Raw genomic sequence first — 15,589 nt, forward strand, 5'->3', positions numbered from 1 at the left:
TGCAAAAAAGAAACACAAAGGGGAAGGGAAGAAAATGTGAGTTGGAAATAAAGTAGTCATGGATTTAATTGAAACTACGTACAACGTTTTACAGCAGATACAGTGATGCATTTTTACACTGCATACAAAGGTCATACTTACGAAAAGTAAGCTGGGTATACAAAACCAATCAAATTGCACAATAGGGATGCGCCATATCCAAACACAAGATACAGACCAAGGAAGGTCATTGAACCTAGAAGGAAGTGGAAAATAATAAAACAGTCAATAGAATTAAACTCATCTTGTGCAAAACTATAACCTAGTAATCGGGCATCTAAAGTTAAACAAAGCAAAAAAAAGGTACATTCATAGAAATATCTAACTACCTATAGGACAGGTAAAGTGTTTTATAAATATCCTAATAATCCAGTTAGTCCTCGTATTTTTCCACTTGAGTATAAAAGCTTTTTACAGCAGTCATATACCATCTGGAATGACAGTAAGTGTGTACTTCCTTCAATCCGCTTTGCCCATACACATCCAAGTATAATATTAATATTCATAACATCTACTTGCAACACTTCCTTTATTTAAACTAATGCTTCAAAGACAGATGATTAATTAGAAGACTGAGGGCTACTTTGCTGATGTGATCAGAGATGAGGCAGACCAGAGATTAAAGGTGAACAAGTGTAACATTCCAGTGTTTGTCAATTTAACAGCTTTCAATGTGGATGAGGATTGCGTATGTATGCTATTAAAAGGCAATCAGATCAATCCAATACAAGGAGTCATTGATCCAAATCTTCCCGTCTTTGCATCGTTGGGAATGGGACACATGTTTGGAGATGTATGCCAAAGCCCTGTGGCAGTCCTAGCGAGCATTCATATATGAGAATTGTCCAGGAAGCTTAAACTTCCAATTGGCTGTCCTTGCTGCCCGAGACCCTCTGCCAATGTCCTTGACTCGGAGGTTAGATTGAAGACTTGGTCCAGACACACAGATCTTATTTGCGTATATACCCTGGAAAGATACAGCAGTGTAAAAAGCTGGATAACTCCACAACCAAACCACCACCAATCACCCTGATCACTTCACCCCCTGGTCTGACCCATTTATTTATCTTCCCATCTGTCCACACATCCAACTCCCCATCCATCCACAAAGAGATACATGGGAAACACCATTACCAGCAAGTTCCCTTCCAAGCCACACCTTTTTAAAAATCACAAATCCCACTGATGTTATTTGCGAGGCTGCCCCAACTCAGAACACTGGTTCATGGTGGTGTATCATTTTGTTTACGGTAATGGTGTGAGGAGTCACATGGAAGACCCAGTCAGAAAGTAACCTGCTCAGTCATTTATTACAATAAAGACGTATACACGAAGTGGGACTTGGACCTAGAACCTTCTGACTGAGGAAAGAGTGCTACTAACTCCGTAACATTTGCCAATGGTCCAACGAGTCCAAATTGAATGCTTCCTTGTATCATAGCAGCAGATGGCTTCCACCTCCCACCAAAATTAAAACGCAAAAGACTGACTGCTGAAAACCATGGCAGCCAAGGTACTCATCACTGCGAGAAGCGGGTGGGGGGGGGGGGGGGGGGGGGGGAGAGAATCTCACTGGCTCGTCACACCAGTCGATTGGTGTGGCAAGCTGGTAAGATCATGAGAAGTGAAAAACTGGGTTAGTGCCCAGGGTTCTCATCCCTTCATGATCTTACTGGCACTGAATTGCCGGTGTAATCAGTACAAGGCTGATTTTAATATTTAAAAATTCATATGTTTAGTGAGCCCTGGATGCTATCGTCCAGGCTCACGTGCCTGAACGGCCTTGTTGGTGGAGGCTCTCACTGGCAATGATCATGTAAATCAGCATTTGTATTATCTGCATATTTAGTGACCATGGCTTGGTCCAACAACGGGGACCAGAGGCCATTAAGAAACCCCCACCCCACCCGGTTGTTGGGGGCTGTGCTAGCCTGGCAATTCCCACCGGGCCCTAGGCAGTGCCAGGGGGCAGGACTTAATGGGAGGGGGGTACGCACTCCGCAAATGGTGATCAGCTGGGGAGACCAGCGATCAGGTTGGGGGAGGGGGGGGGAAAAAAAAGAGAGAAGGGGAACAGAGATCAGGATGCATGTGCAATAGCACCCCTCGCAGTCAGCAGCCGGCTTCCTGGTGGGAATAGATTCGGTCCACTCCCCCTACTGCCGTAAATCATGAATTTAAAAAAAAATAATAAGAGTGGCCATATCGTTATCCACTTGTGCAGGACAAGCACTAGTTATAGTTAATTTATACAAAGCACAAGGTTAACCTTCTTTCCTCTGCCCTTCTCTTTTACCTTTTGGGTTTTGTTCTATCCCACTGGCAAGAGAAATTTCGCAGACCCCCCAAGAGAAGTCGCTACAAACCCTCCCATAGAGATCTATGGATCCCAGTTTGAGAACCACAACTCCATAACAAGACAAGAATTTACATTTAATTGTGAAAAGGTGAATCGAAGCAGAAGATAATAACCTGAGCAGCATTCTACTCTGGCAGACAGCAGAAGCATCGGTCATTAGCTTGGAGGGGGTAATGGATGAATTCTATAGCAGTCAGGGATGAAGGAACATGGGGCAAGAAGTCCATTGTGATATATGAAGGTGTATTGTCTTGTTCCAATTCTTTTTATTGAGCGCATATTGGGAAGCAATGTTATTTATGACTAGTGACGTGCCATTAATCAACCTGTCCTACATTAAAAGCAGTGACAATGCACTTTTGCAATGTCCTATGGTTGTGCAAAATAACCTGCAAAGGTGCAAGTCAGGAGCGTGATGGAGTGCTCTTCATTTGCTTGCATCATACGATATAGGAGCGGAATTAGGCCATTCAGTCCATTGTGCCTGCTCTGCCATTCAATCATGACTGATAGGATTCTCATCCCCATAACCCTTGATCAATAACCTCCGTCTTAAAGACATTCAATTACCTGGCCTCCACAGCCCTCTGACAATGAGTTCCACAGATTCACCACCCTCTGGCTGAAGAAATTCCTCCTCATCTCAGTTTTAAAGGAGTGTCCCTTCACTCAGATTATGCCCTCGAGTTCTAGTCTCTCCCACTAGTGGAAACATCCTCTCCACATCCACTCTATCTATGCCTCTCAGTACAAGTTTCAATTAGATCCCCCCCTTATCCTTCTAAACTCCATCAAGTATAGACCGAGACTCCTCAAATGACAAACCTTTCATTCTGGGATCATTCTTGCGAACCTTCTCTGAACCCTTTCCAAGGCCAGCACAACCTTCCTTAGGTATGGAGCCAAAAACTGTTCACCATATTCCAAATGGGGTCTGACCAGAGCCTTATACAGCCTCAGCAGTACATCCCTGCTCTTGTATTCTAGCCCTCTAGAATTGCCAAAGTTGAATTTGCCTTCCTAACTGCCAACTGAACCTGCATGTTAACCTGGAGTCCTGAACCAGGACTCCCAAATCCCTTTGCGCTTTAGATTTCCAAAGCCTTTCCAAATTTAGAAAATAAGTCTCCACCTCAATTCTTCCTATCCAAGTGCATAACCTCACACTTTACCACTTTGTATTCCATCTGTCACTTCTTTACTCGTTCGCCAAGTCATTCTGCAGCCTTCCCACTTCCTCAACACTACCTGTCCCTCTACATATCTTTGTGTCATCCGTAAATTTAGCAACCATGCTCTCAGTTCCATCTTCCAGATCATTAATGTATATAGTGAAAAGTTGTGGTCCCAACACTGACCCCTGTGGAACACCACTAGTCACTGGTTGCCATCCTGAAAAGGACACTCTTTGCCCACTGTCGGCCAATCTTCTATCCATGCCAATACTTTGCCTCATTTTATTTAGCAGCCTTCTGTATGGCACCTTGTCAAAGGCTTTCTGGAAATCCAAATAAATCACAGCTGCTGGCTCTCATTTGTCCAATTTCTTCATTATCTCCTCAAAGAATTCTAACAGATTTATCAGACATGACCTCCCTTTGATGAAACCGTGCTGACTCAGCCCTATTTTACCATGCATTTCCAAATACTCCACAATTTCATCCTTAATAATAGACTCCAAGATCTGACCTGCGACCAAGGTTAGGCTAACTGGCACAATCCACAATCTCCTCAGTTACCTCCGTCAAAACATCCAGTCTGGGTGATTTATCCACCCTCAGACCCTTCAACTTCCCTAGTGCCTTCTCCTTAGGGGGCAGAGATGGCCATCACCTAACTCTTGAAGTTCTGGCACGTTACTGGTGTCTTCCACCGTGAAGACTGATACAAAATGCCCAGTTTCTCTGCCATTTCTTTGTCCCCCATTACTACTTCAGTCTAATTTTCCAACAGTCCATTCTTGCCTCTCTTATATATCCAAGAAAACTCTTGCAATCTTCTTGTATATTACTAGCTATGAGGCGTCCCTAGACAGCAGCTCCTCATTTTAGACTCCCTGATCAAGCCCCTTCAGAATGTTGTAGGTTTCAAGAAGATTGCCTCCAATTCTTCCAAACGCTAGAGAACATAAACCAGCCCCTCATCCAGAGATCAATCCAATAAACCTTTGCTGTTTGGCATCCAATGCAACTATATCCTTTCTTAAGTGTGGAGATCCAAACTGAACTTAGTATTCTAGATGTGGTCTTACCAAAATCCTGAGAAAAGGCTATATAAATACAAGACTTTGTTCTATTTTGACATGGTTTTCTAGAGCCTGCTCACTTGCCTTAACAGTCATAGAGAGATTCCATCAAATCTTGTCCAACTATGTGACCACCATTCAACTCTCCCAGCTTAAAATAGTAATTGTGATATTAATGGGGACAACAGTGTCTTAGCATAGTTTACTAATCTGGTAACACTGGGACTGAGCTAATAATCTAAGCAACTGAAGTTCAAATCTCAGCATGGTAAATTGAAAATTTCAAACCAGTCATTCTAAACAAGATTGGGAAATATACCTCTATAATGTAGTAACAATGAAGCTGCCAGATGGTCATAATTCTGAATGTTAGAATCCAAGATAGTTAAGAAATAAATATTAACAGACAATCAGTGGCTGAATACAACCACACTGCACATTAAGTGGCAAATGCAACCAAGATAGATCCCATGGATTTCTCAGCAACACACCCAGACATCAGTGACCACTATGACTCTCAGATTCTTGTTAGAACTCGGTCTCTCTCACAAGGGATTTCAACAGATTTAGCCGCCAAAGAGTCCAAATGACTTTTGATAGAATGAGCGCCTTAAAGACCACTTACCCCGATGGTTCAATCTCTTCGGGTCTGCGTTCCAGGGATTCAGAAAATTGCACTTTCATTCTAATTACTAGCAATTCTTCTCGCACACTGCTCGCCTCACTAAGCTGGCACGGTCCTTCAGTTGCGCCAAACTGCAGTCTCCCAGCTACACCGAGCTATAAAATGGAGCCCAGGGCTTCCCTTGAGCCCCAACTTTATCAGCACAGAACCAAAGACCTTCCGCCATCTTCAGTTCCCCAGGGCTTCACTGAGCCCTGACTGCCTAGGATTGTTAACAGCAGCATTCTTTCATATCCAGCCTCTTCTCCTGCAGTAGAAAATTCAGATCAATTGAAGCCAGAAAACATGCTTAAGCTCCACTCATCTCCGATATGTAGCCTTTCAGGATTCACTGAATGCTTTTAAACTAATTTAGCGCCAACTCCCAAAACATCTCTCTACACTACACTTCTTTGCAAGCAGCATAGACAACACATCTCCATCCAAGTAAGCCCACCTGCTCTTCCATGACTCTTTTACATTTCTAGTTGTTAACCCCTTAAAAAAGTTAAAATGGAACCAGAACAGCCTGGAATCTATTATCTCATTTTCTAGTTAATTTTTAGTCCTGGAAAGATTTACCTCCAAAATATTAACATGGACAACGAACTAGACATGAGACTCGACAAATCCTTTGGCATCAAGTTATGAGAAGACAACGAACTAGACATGAGACTCGACAAATCCTTTGGCATCAGGTTATGAGAAGAGTCTTTTTCTTCTGAACTTGCCATTGAAAGTCATTTTGCCAGCTTACTTGATGCTCGATGTTAAAAATCACTTTCAAAAGTGACCACTACTTGATTTAAAATATGCATTTATTGTGATGTGCACTTGTCCAAGTCTGTAAGAGTTGTATATAGTTCAAAGAAGTTGGCATAAGTTATTGGGTCCCTAGAATTCCAATGCAAACCTTTCCAATTTGGTAGCCTCCAAAAATAATTTGCTGATCAAAAAAAAAAAAAATCACACCTGACGCAAATACTTTAGACAATAATGTTAGGATTGATTTCTGATAATTATAACGAATTTATCCATTAGATCATAAAATAAGCTCCAAAATAGCCAAACAAACACAAAAGAATTAATGCGCCATATACTTGATGAATACACGAAGGCTATTCTTCTAAGAGCTAGTCACAATCACTTGATCAAAACCTTGAAAATCACGAGGGTCATTGACAAGGTGGATGCTACCTCTTGTTAGAGAATCTAGAACTAGGGATCACTTAATAATAAGGGGGGTCACTCATCTAAGATGAAGAAAGTTTTTACTCCGAGGATCATGAGTCTTTGCAACCCTCTTTCTCAAATGGCAGTGGAAGAAGAGTCTTTGACTATTTTTAAGGCTGAGCTAGATTGTGTGTGTGTGGGGGTGGGGGGTTCTCAGGGGCAGGCAGGAATGCAGGGTTGAAGTTACAATCTGATCAGCCATGATCTCATTGAATGGCTCTCGAGTGGCCTACTGCTGCTCCAAATTCTTACGTTTGCAATCCAAAAGGGATCTGCGGACATTGACTCCCACTACCGAGAGGGTCCGCAAAAAATAGTGTGAAGGCACTTACCCAGCAATGTGGGAAACTGGCCAAGCTGCTGTGGCCAGGGAAGGGGTGGATATAGTCATCCTGATCAAGGGTAAGCAGATGAGCAATGGTCAGAAGTAGCATTGCTATGATCTGGGAGTGGAATGCAGCAATCATACAAAGGATAGACAGACTTTGCTGCAAACAGCAGGCACACCCAGTTCAATAGTATGTCTAGGTAAATACTTGTTTTAAAAGTATTAAATGTTCTTTACAGTCACTTTCATATTATGATTATACATTTTAATTCAGCTGGTGACTTCATGATTAGTAACCCATTTTAAAAAATCCTTTAGCCCAAAATATTTGAAAACCAATGTACTACCGCTATTTGCAATGCAACAACATTAATTTATGTGATATGGGCGTTGCTGCCTCAGCCAGCATTTATTAAGCACCCTCGTGATGTTGGTGAGTGGCGCTTCTTGAACTGCTGCAGTCCATGCGGTGTAGGTACATCCACTGTGCTGCCAGGAAGTTCCAGGATTTTTACCCAGTGACGCTGAAGGAACAGGATTGCATTTCCAAGTCAGGATGGTGTATGGTTTGGAGAAGAACTTCCAGGTGGTGGAGATTCCACACATCTACTGCCTTTGTCCTTCTAGATGGCAGAAATTGTGGGTTTTGAAGATGCTGTCGAAGGAGCCTTGGTAAATCCCTGTAGTGCATCTTGAAGATGGAATATATTCCTTTCACTGTGCGTCAGTAGTGGAGGGAGTGAATGTTTGTGGCTGGGTTGCCAATCAAGCAGGCTGTTCTAACCTGGATGGTGTTGAGCTTTGAGTGTTGTTGGAGTTGCACTCATTCAGCTGAGTAGAGTGTATTCCATCACATTTCTGACTTATGCTTTGTAGATGTGGACAGGCTTGAGGGGTGGGGGTCAGAAGTTGAGTAACATACCACAGGATTCCGAGCTTTTGACCTGCCCTTGTAACCACAGTATTTATATGACTAGTTCAGTTTTTAGTCAACATAACCCAAGACACTTACAGTAAAGAACTCATCACTGGCAATGTCTTGAATGTCGAGCATAAATGGTTAGATTTTCTTCTGTTGGAGATGGTCATTGCCTGGCACTGGTCAGCACAAGCCTGGATTTTGTCCAGGTCTGGCCCTGCCTGGCGTGACACTTGCCACATTCCACTTCCAGCTCCCAACAATCCTGCGTCTGGCCACTGTTCAGCTATACAAAACCAAACTCCCAGAGTACCTCTGACCAATGTATTTGCTATATAAAAGTAAGGATTACAAGGACAATTAAATACACAGTAATATTAACATTTCAAAAAAAGTGTATAGATTTTCTCAAACAGTTCCTGAGCCCTCACACTACGACTATGGAAGCAGTAATACAAGACATCAAGTTTAGCTCACAACAGGAGGGGCTCATAAGTTGTTGAGTGGGACCAGGAAAGAGACAAGCCTGATCATGCTTCCCAACAACATGAAAGAAACTTTATAAAAAAGGGTAAAAGAAGTTGATACAACAATTAATCTTAGGAACACAAGGGTAGCAGAGACCTCTAAAATGAAGCTACTAAACTTCAAAAGCAGCACAGAGTCCAGGAACAGATATAAAATATCCAAATTGTTTTGAGATGATCTTACATTTCAAGCAGTTAGTTCCTGTTTCTATGTCAATATTGTTTATTTGCTGATGTCCCGACTGTAATTCACACTGTTGTATTACAAAATTGTTAAAGCGCTGTGCATTAATTTCAGGACTTATTCTTTCCCCTTCCTCCTGGGTAACAATGCTGTCCCAGCTAATTGGTGGTAGAATGTTTATTTCCTTACATTTACAAATCACTCTGCTTTGTCCAGTTCAGAACAAACAAGACAACCAGTTCTGATAAAAGGTCATCAAACATTGAACTTTGTTTCTCTCTCTCTACAGATGCTGCCTAACCTGGAGTATTTCCAGTATTTGTTTTTAAATTGTAGGATTTCCCACATTTTTATTATGGTTCCATTGAGAAAAGGAAGTTTGAAATTCAGTTAGCAGCTGAAAGAATGACAAGATTCCCTACTTTAAGACTATAACAAAAAGGCAGAGTGCACCTTTGACCAAATATTTATGCGGGCAACTTGTACGTCAACTACTGAACAGCATTTTTAATAACTGAAAAAAAACCCACATTACACTGTGCTTGAAGTAGACATTGGTTTTCCCAATCCAAAAGTATTCTTAGCTCCCAAGGGCTCACTCCTGTTATTTTCCTTTCTCAGCCTGGCCTCATTTAGATTATTAGGTGTGTAAGGTCATGAGAGGCCTGGATAGGGTGAATGCACTTTGTCTTCTAGTTCCCGATTCTCCAACCCTGGGATAAAGACTTAGGTTTAACTTAAGAGGGGAAAGAATTAATGGGAACCTGAGGAGCAACTTTGTGTTTTTAAAAACAGAGGGTGGTACGTATGTGGGATGAGTTGCCGGAGGAAGTGGTTGAGGCAGGGACATTGAGAACATTTAAAAGGCATTTGGACAATAACATGGATAGGAAAGGTTTAGAGGGATATGGGCCAAATGGGGTTAGCTTAAATGGGCTTTTTGGTCAGCATGGATCAGTTTGGGCCGAAGGGCCTATCTCCACGCCGTAGATTCTATTACTGAATATCCTCCCTCTAGCTCAAGTTAGGTGAATCTTCCAGTTTAGCCTCAACACCGTACAAATTTCATCTCAGTCCGAGTACGAGATTCCACATGCATTCTGGCATGGTGAACCACAGACACTTTCATTCTCTTGCCCTGCTCTCTCTTTCCTGGGCCCTGGCAGACTGTGTCGGAGAGTTTTCAGTGATATCTTAGAAATCCTTCCCTCTTAAAGCCCATTTCCAGGGAAATATGAATTACACAGGCCTTGTATCAAATAAGGAGTCCGGATAAAATGCAGGAAATCACTAGCACCCAAACTGTCAAATGAAGAACTGTTTGAAAACCCATGCTGGATCAACACTATGTAGCCACTGAGCTCAAAGGTATAACCCGTTCTGACGTCACTTAACCTCAGTGATCTTATCATGTTTACAATTTAGCCAGCTGGACAAACAAAAAAAGGAGGGCAACTGTTTTTTGTGAGGCACTAAGTTTTGCTATATTTGTAAATCTACGTCACTACGCATTACATTAGCTCAGTATACTGCATCGTAAACCTGCAATGGAGATACACCTTAGTAACAGTATGGAAATGTTGCACATCATCGAAATCCAATTTGATTTTTTTTTCCATACTATTTGCTCGATGTAATTACTCCGGGCAAGTGGAATAAAATCAATTATAACGCAAGCTAAAAGCACGAAAAGTCTGCTAGTTGGCAAGCCTTCAGCAATAAGCCATTGCTTTTATCAGAATACTCTACAGCTAGTACTCTGCAATACTTTTATTGCTCATTCGTGCAAGAAGTTGAAGGTTAATTTGGAGGATTCAATATTAAATTATTGTTTTTAAGTGAAAGATGAACTGGCAAAACAAGTTAAAGTTTATGAACTTCCATCACAGTTTGTTCCTCTTTGTTGCATGGCATGTATATGTTTTAATGGTTAAACCTTTCGATCACACAATGTTATCAGCACAGTCACTGAATATTCTTTCATTTGTTCAATTCAGTGTCCAGCAAGTAACTGAGCCATTATGTGAACAGTGAGGTTCCAGTTATGATTTTGGCCTGCCTTGAATTAATTACATTAAAAAACAGGATGTATAGTGAAAGGGAATTATTACATTGATGCTTAAGTCACTGAGTTTGGATGCTCTTTCACATCGCAGATTTTTATCCCAAATATTAATTAAGCTCATGTTAAAATGTTAGTGCCCTCAGCAGTCTAAAAGATCACCAGCAAAAGCCACACAAATGCATGTTTTCATTTTTGGGGCAGGCAACTACTTGGCCCAGGACTATCCAATGGTTAATTAATTTCTGTTTCTGGTTGGTTATGACACCAAGACTATGGTGTCACATTTAACCCCTAAGATGAGCCTCTGACTTCAGAGTCACTCCATCGCTAAGACTGCCCCACTTCCACCTCTATCACCTGCATTAGTCCATTTCAGCTCACCTGCTGCAGAAACCCTCAGTTAGGTCTTGAGAAAAAAAAAAAGTGCTTTTGGCTACTCTGCTTCATTCCATCAACTTGAGGTCCGCCAAAACTCTGTTGCCCATGCCTTAGCATTCACTTATTGGGCAGGATTTTGTGGTCATGCTAGCCCCAAAATTCCCTCCATCTCTTGTGCTCACTGACCAATGAGGACTCCTGGTCAAGCATTGTCTTTATATTATCCTAGTTTTAAATTCCTCCCTATCTCTGCAATCTGCTCCAGTCCCACAATCCTCAGAGATTCCTGTTCTCTAATTCTGGCCTCTCAAGCATCCGATTTTAAATTTCTGCACCACAGGCCCTAAACTTTAGAATAATCCTCCTCTTTTAAAAAGTGCATCTGTCCGACCACGTTTTTGGTCACCTTACCAAATATCCCCTTGTGTGGCTGAGTGTCATTTTGTTTTCTAATGCTCCTGGGACATTTTATTACATTAAAAAGGCACAATGTACATAAAAGTTGCTGTTCCTTTTTGAAAATGCAAAGGCGTCTCCACTATGTGCAAATGCACATCATTTTGCAATGAATAAACTAATAAGTCTCTGTAGACATGCTATACAACTAGTGTCAAGAACCTGTTAATTTCAAGTGGCAGAGCTAGTGCATTTGCAGAAGTCTGAAATATATAAATATATAAGATCATGGATTGCGATACAGGTTGAAAGTATCAGTAATATAAAGATTCTTCAGGATTTGAATGGGAAAATTTTCAGATTGACAGGCTAAGCACTCTCAAAGGAAATAGGATTAAAAAGCAGGTTTTGAAGCTGCAGAGAGATCTGGGAAGTGGAATAAAGTGGGAGGGATGAGCAGAATGCTAGAAGAGGTGGCCATATTTACATTGACCACAGAAATGTAAGTTTATTTATTAGTCACAAGTAGGCTTACATTAACACTGCAATGAAGTCTGTGAAAATCCCCGAGTTGCCACACTCCAGGGCCTGTCCGGGTGAACGGAGGGAGAATTTAGCACAGCCAATGCACATCTTTTTGACTGTGGGAGGAAACCAGAGCACCCGGAGGAAACCCATGCAGAGAATGTGCAAACTCCACACAGATAGTGACCCGAGGCTGGAAATCGAACCCGGGTTCCTGGCGCTGTGAGGCAGCAGTGTTAACCACTGTGCTGATGTAATCCTATCTTTTAAAGATTTTGCATATAGCCGAGGAACTTGTTGAGTATTGGATCGTACCCAAGAAGGTGGCCTCAAAAAGCAGTACCACGTTATGACACAAATTATACACCAAAGAGCCGGCAAACTGGTTCAGCATTTATGCACCACATGAGCCTCAAACTTTACTTAATCAAATTCACCAAAGCAACTTTGTATTATTTTTTCCCTACTACTTTTCTAGCTTATTTTCAAATACATCTGTGCTATTTATCTCAAATATTTATTGTTCTAGCAGGTTTTCAGTTTCTGATCACTGTGCATGAATTTCACCCCCACCCAATTCATCTCAAATCAAACTCCCTTGTAACACAACAGACCCTTCACTCCTTGGCTTGCTCTTTTCAAGAGCTTGTTCCTTTTTTTCCCTTCCAGTGTGTGTTACTTGTCAGCTTTGGCATTAGGGTTGTAGATTTTTGTATTGCTCCTATACCCTTTCTATAAAATGAAACCAATTCTTCACATGGGTATCAAAGAATCCCCACAGTACAGGAGGAGGCCATTTTGTCCATCGGACCTGCACCAACAACAATCCCACCCAGGCCCCAAGCCTGTAATCCCACATATTTACCCTGTTAATCCCCTCTAACACAAGGGGCAATTTTTGCATGGCCAATCAATCTAACACACACATCTTTGGACTGTGGGAGGAAACCAGAGCACCTGGAGGAAACCCACACAGACATGGGGAGAACGTGCAAACTCCACACAGATGGTCACCCATGGCCAGAACTGAACTTGGATCCCTGGCGCTATGAGGCAGCAGCGCTAACCACTGTGCCACCCTTAACGAACAGTTCACAAACTCCAAAGCAGAGATCCTAATTTTAAGCAGTAAAATAACATTCCACAGCCAATATCTGCAATACTACTCCTTTAAAATATCAACCTTCCAGGAATCAAATGTCCTTTTCCCACCACCCAGTACAATTAAAATCTGTTTCAATTTTCCTTCCCACGCTTGTTTTTGGATTAGCAACGGTATTATAATCGGGTTTCAACACTCACAATTACACAGTGGTTAAAAATAAGCAATTCATTCAGTATATACATTTTGGAGTCCTGATTCAAAAGTTTAAGAATGCATGTTCCTTGGGACTAAACAGTTGACACTGGCGAAGAAATTTAAATCATTACAACTGATGTTTGTTAAAAAAGAACCTTCAGTGGAAATCAAGGATCCTGATTAAGGCAGACAGTTTTCACCGTCAGAAACTTCACATGTGGAATTGCCGGAGTTGGACTGGGGTGGGCACAATAAGTAGTCTCATAACACCAGGTTAAAGTCCAACAGGTTTATTTGGTAGCACGAGCTGTCGGAGCACTGCTCCCTCATCGGGTGAAACGTCACAGTAAAAGATGCTGAATTTTGATGGTTTAACTAACTACCCCCCCAACCCAAACACAATTAAAACCTGTAGCACTGAGCAACAGAATGGGTAACGTGGAATCAACAGGTGTGTTAAAATGAAACAGGAGTGAGCCCATTAGCCTTGACATTGACTGCACACGTTATTACAACAACCCCACAATTTGGGTTAATTGTTTTTTTAAAAACAAATACAGAATAAATGCCTTACATTTAAATATTTTAATTGCAATACTACGATTTGACGCAAGTTTACACATTGTAATGGCTGCTAGGAAACCTCGGTCTACCTGTAGCCAGATGGTATTTGCGAATGCCAGTCTTCTCCTCAATCTTCCCCAGTATGTTGGTGATGAAGTTCTTCTCGTTCAGAAAATTCTCAAAGCGCTCTCGCAAGGACGGCATTTTGCAATGAATCTGTATTTTCCCACCTTCTGCCCCTTCAGCACTCGTTCAAGACAGCACTAAAATTTATGCTGACAGCAGCACTCCTACTAATAAAGCGGCTGCTGACTCTCACACCTTTCTGCCAATCCGCTTAATGTCTACTCAATCCGCTTGCAAGTGCAACGTTTCCGGCATTATCCTCTGATTGACGTGCTAGTAGTCCAATTGGAGCTACTGTGGATAAATCATCCTGCTCTTTATCTGCTAATTTATCCTTGAAGCGACTTAAAGAAGCAGATACAGCAAGGCACTGGTTGGGAGTCACACTCATTCATTTGTGAAGGACAGTGAACAATTCTGGTCTCCATGTTATTAAAGTGCTGAGAAGCATAAAAGTAGGTGCAAAGCAAAAAAATTAGAATTAAGTTTTTTTTATTAATGTCATAAGTAGGCTTACATTAACACTTCAATGACGTTACTGTGAAAATCCCCTAGTCGTCACAGTCCAGCACCTGTCCAGGGTACACTGAGGGAGAATTTAGCATGGCAAATGCACCTCACCAGCATGTCTTTCGGACTGTGGGAGGAAACCCACTCAGACACAGGGAGAACATGTAGACTCCGCACAGTTACCCAAGCCGGGAATTTGCACTGTGAGGCAACAGTGCTAACTACTGTGCCACCATGCCACCCTTAAACAAGAACTGAGAGGTTACACTTGTCAGGAAAGAATGATAGCCTGGCACACTTGACTGGAAAATAAAAGATGCATTGTGACCTAATTAGAGGTCTTTAATATTATGTCTTCTTATTCTTTCGTGGGATGAGGGAGTCCCTGGCAAGGCCAACATTTGTGGTCCACCCCTAATTGCCCTTCAGCTCAGTTGCTGGGCAAGATGCTTTTTTGGAGAATCAGTGCACTCAATGGGCTGAATGGCTCCCTTCTGCAACTGTAGCAATTCTATAAGGAATAAGTGAGATGACAGTTCTAGAATGGTTGCCGCACAGAGGGAAAGCCAGTTGGCCTGTTGCGTCTGTGCTGGCTCTCCACAAGATCAACTCAACTAGTCACATTGCCCACATTTTTCCCATATCCCCGCAAATTTTCAATCTTCAGATACTTATTAGAAGCATAGAAAATAGGAATAGGCCAATCATGCCCTTCAAGCCTGCCCTTCCATTCAATATGAACATGGTTGCAACTGTGTCTCTACACCATGCTGCTGTGCTCTCCTCATATCCCTTGACCTTTTAGAGTCTGGAAATGTATCTTTTTCCTTTTTAGATGTATTCAGTGACATGGCCTCCAAAACCCTCTCGTAGAGAATTCCACAGATTCACCACGGTCTAAGTGAAGAGGTTTCTCCTCATCTCAATCCTAACTGGTCTACTCCATATTCCTGAGACTGTGACTCCTTGTTCTAGACTCCCCAGCCAAAGGAAACAACATCCCTGCATCCAGTTTGTCCAGCCCTGTCAGAATTTTATATGTTTCAATTAGATCCCCTCATTCTTCTAAATTCCAGTGAAGAATGGGTCTGTCGACCCAACCTCTCCTCATCTGACTGCCATCGCAGGGATCAGTCTGGTGAACAGTTTTGTAAGGTACGGTTGAATCTTCTTCCATCACAATCTCACGCAATCCCAGATACTAATCACTTAATGCATTAAAAAGAA

The 15,589-nt window shown here is 42.0% G+C and overlaps 1 protein-coding gene across 1 annotated transcript in view; it reads right to left on the reverse strand.

The window, feature by feature from the left end:
* Positions 1–14,039, reverse strand: part of LOC144479500 (receptor expression-enhancing protein 6-like) — a 28,801-nt gene extending 14,762 nt beyond the window's left edge. The window contains exons 1-2 of the mRNA XM_078198231.1: positions 13,816–14,039; positions 142–235 (exon numbers count right to left, since the gene is read on the reverse strand). Of these exons, the coding sequence (XP_078054357.1) occupies positions 142–235; positions 13,816–13,930 (209 nt within the window). The 5' untranslated portion in view covers positions 13,931–14,039. The remainder of the gene's footprint in view (positions 1–141; positions 236–13,815) is intronic.
* Between the last annotated feature and the right edge of the window lie 1,550 nt (positions 14,040–15,589).

This window comes from Mustelus asterias, chromosome 26 (genome assembly GCF_964213995.1).
Source record: "Mustelus asterias chromosome 26, sMusAst1.hap1.1, whole genome shotgun sequence".
NCBI classification, from domain to species: Eukaryota; Metazoa; Chordata; class Chondrichthyes; order Carcharhiniformes; family Triakidae; genus Mustelus; species Mustelus asterias.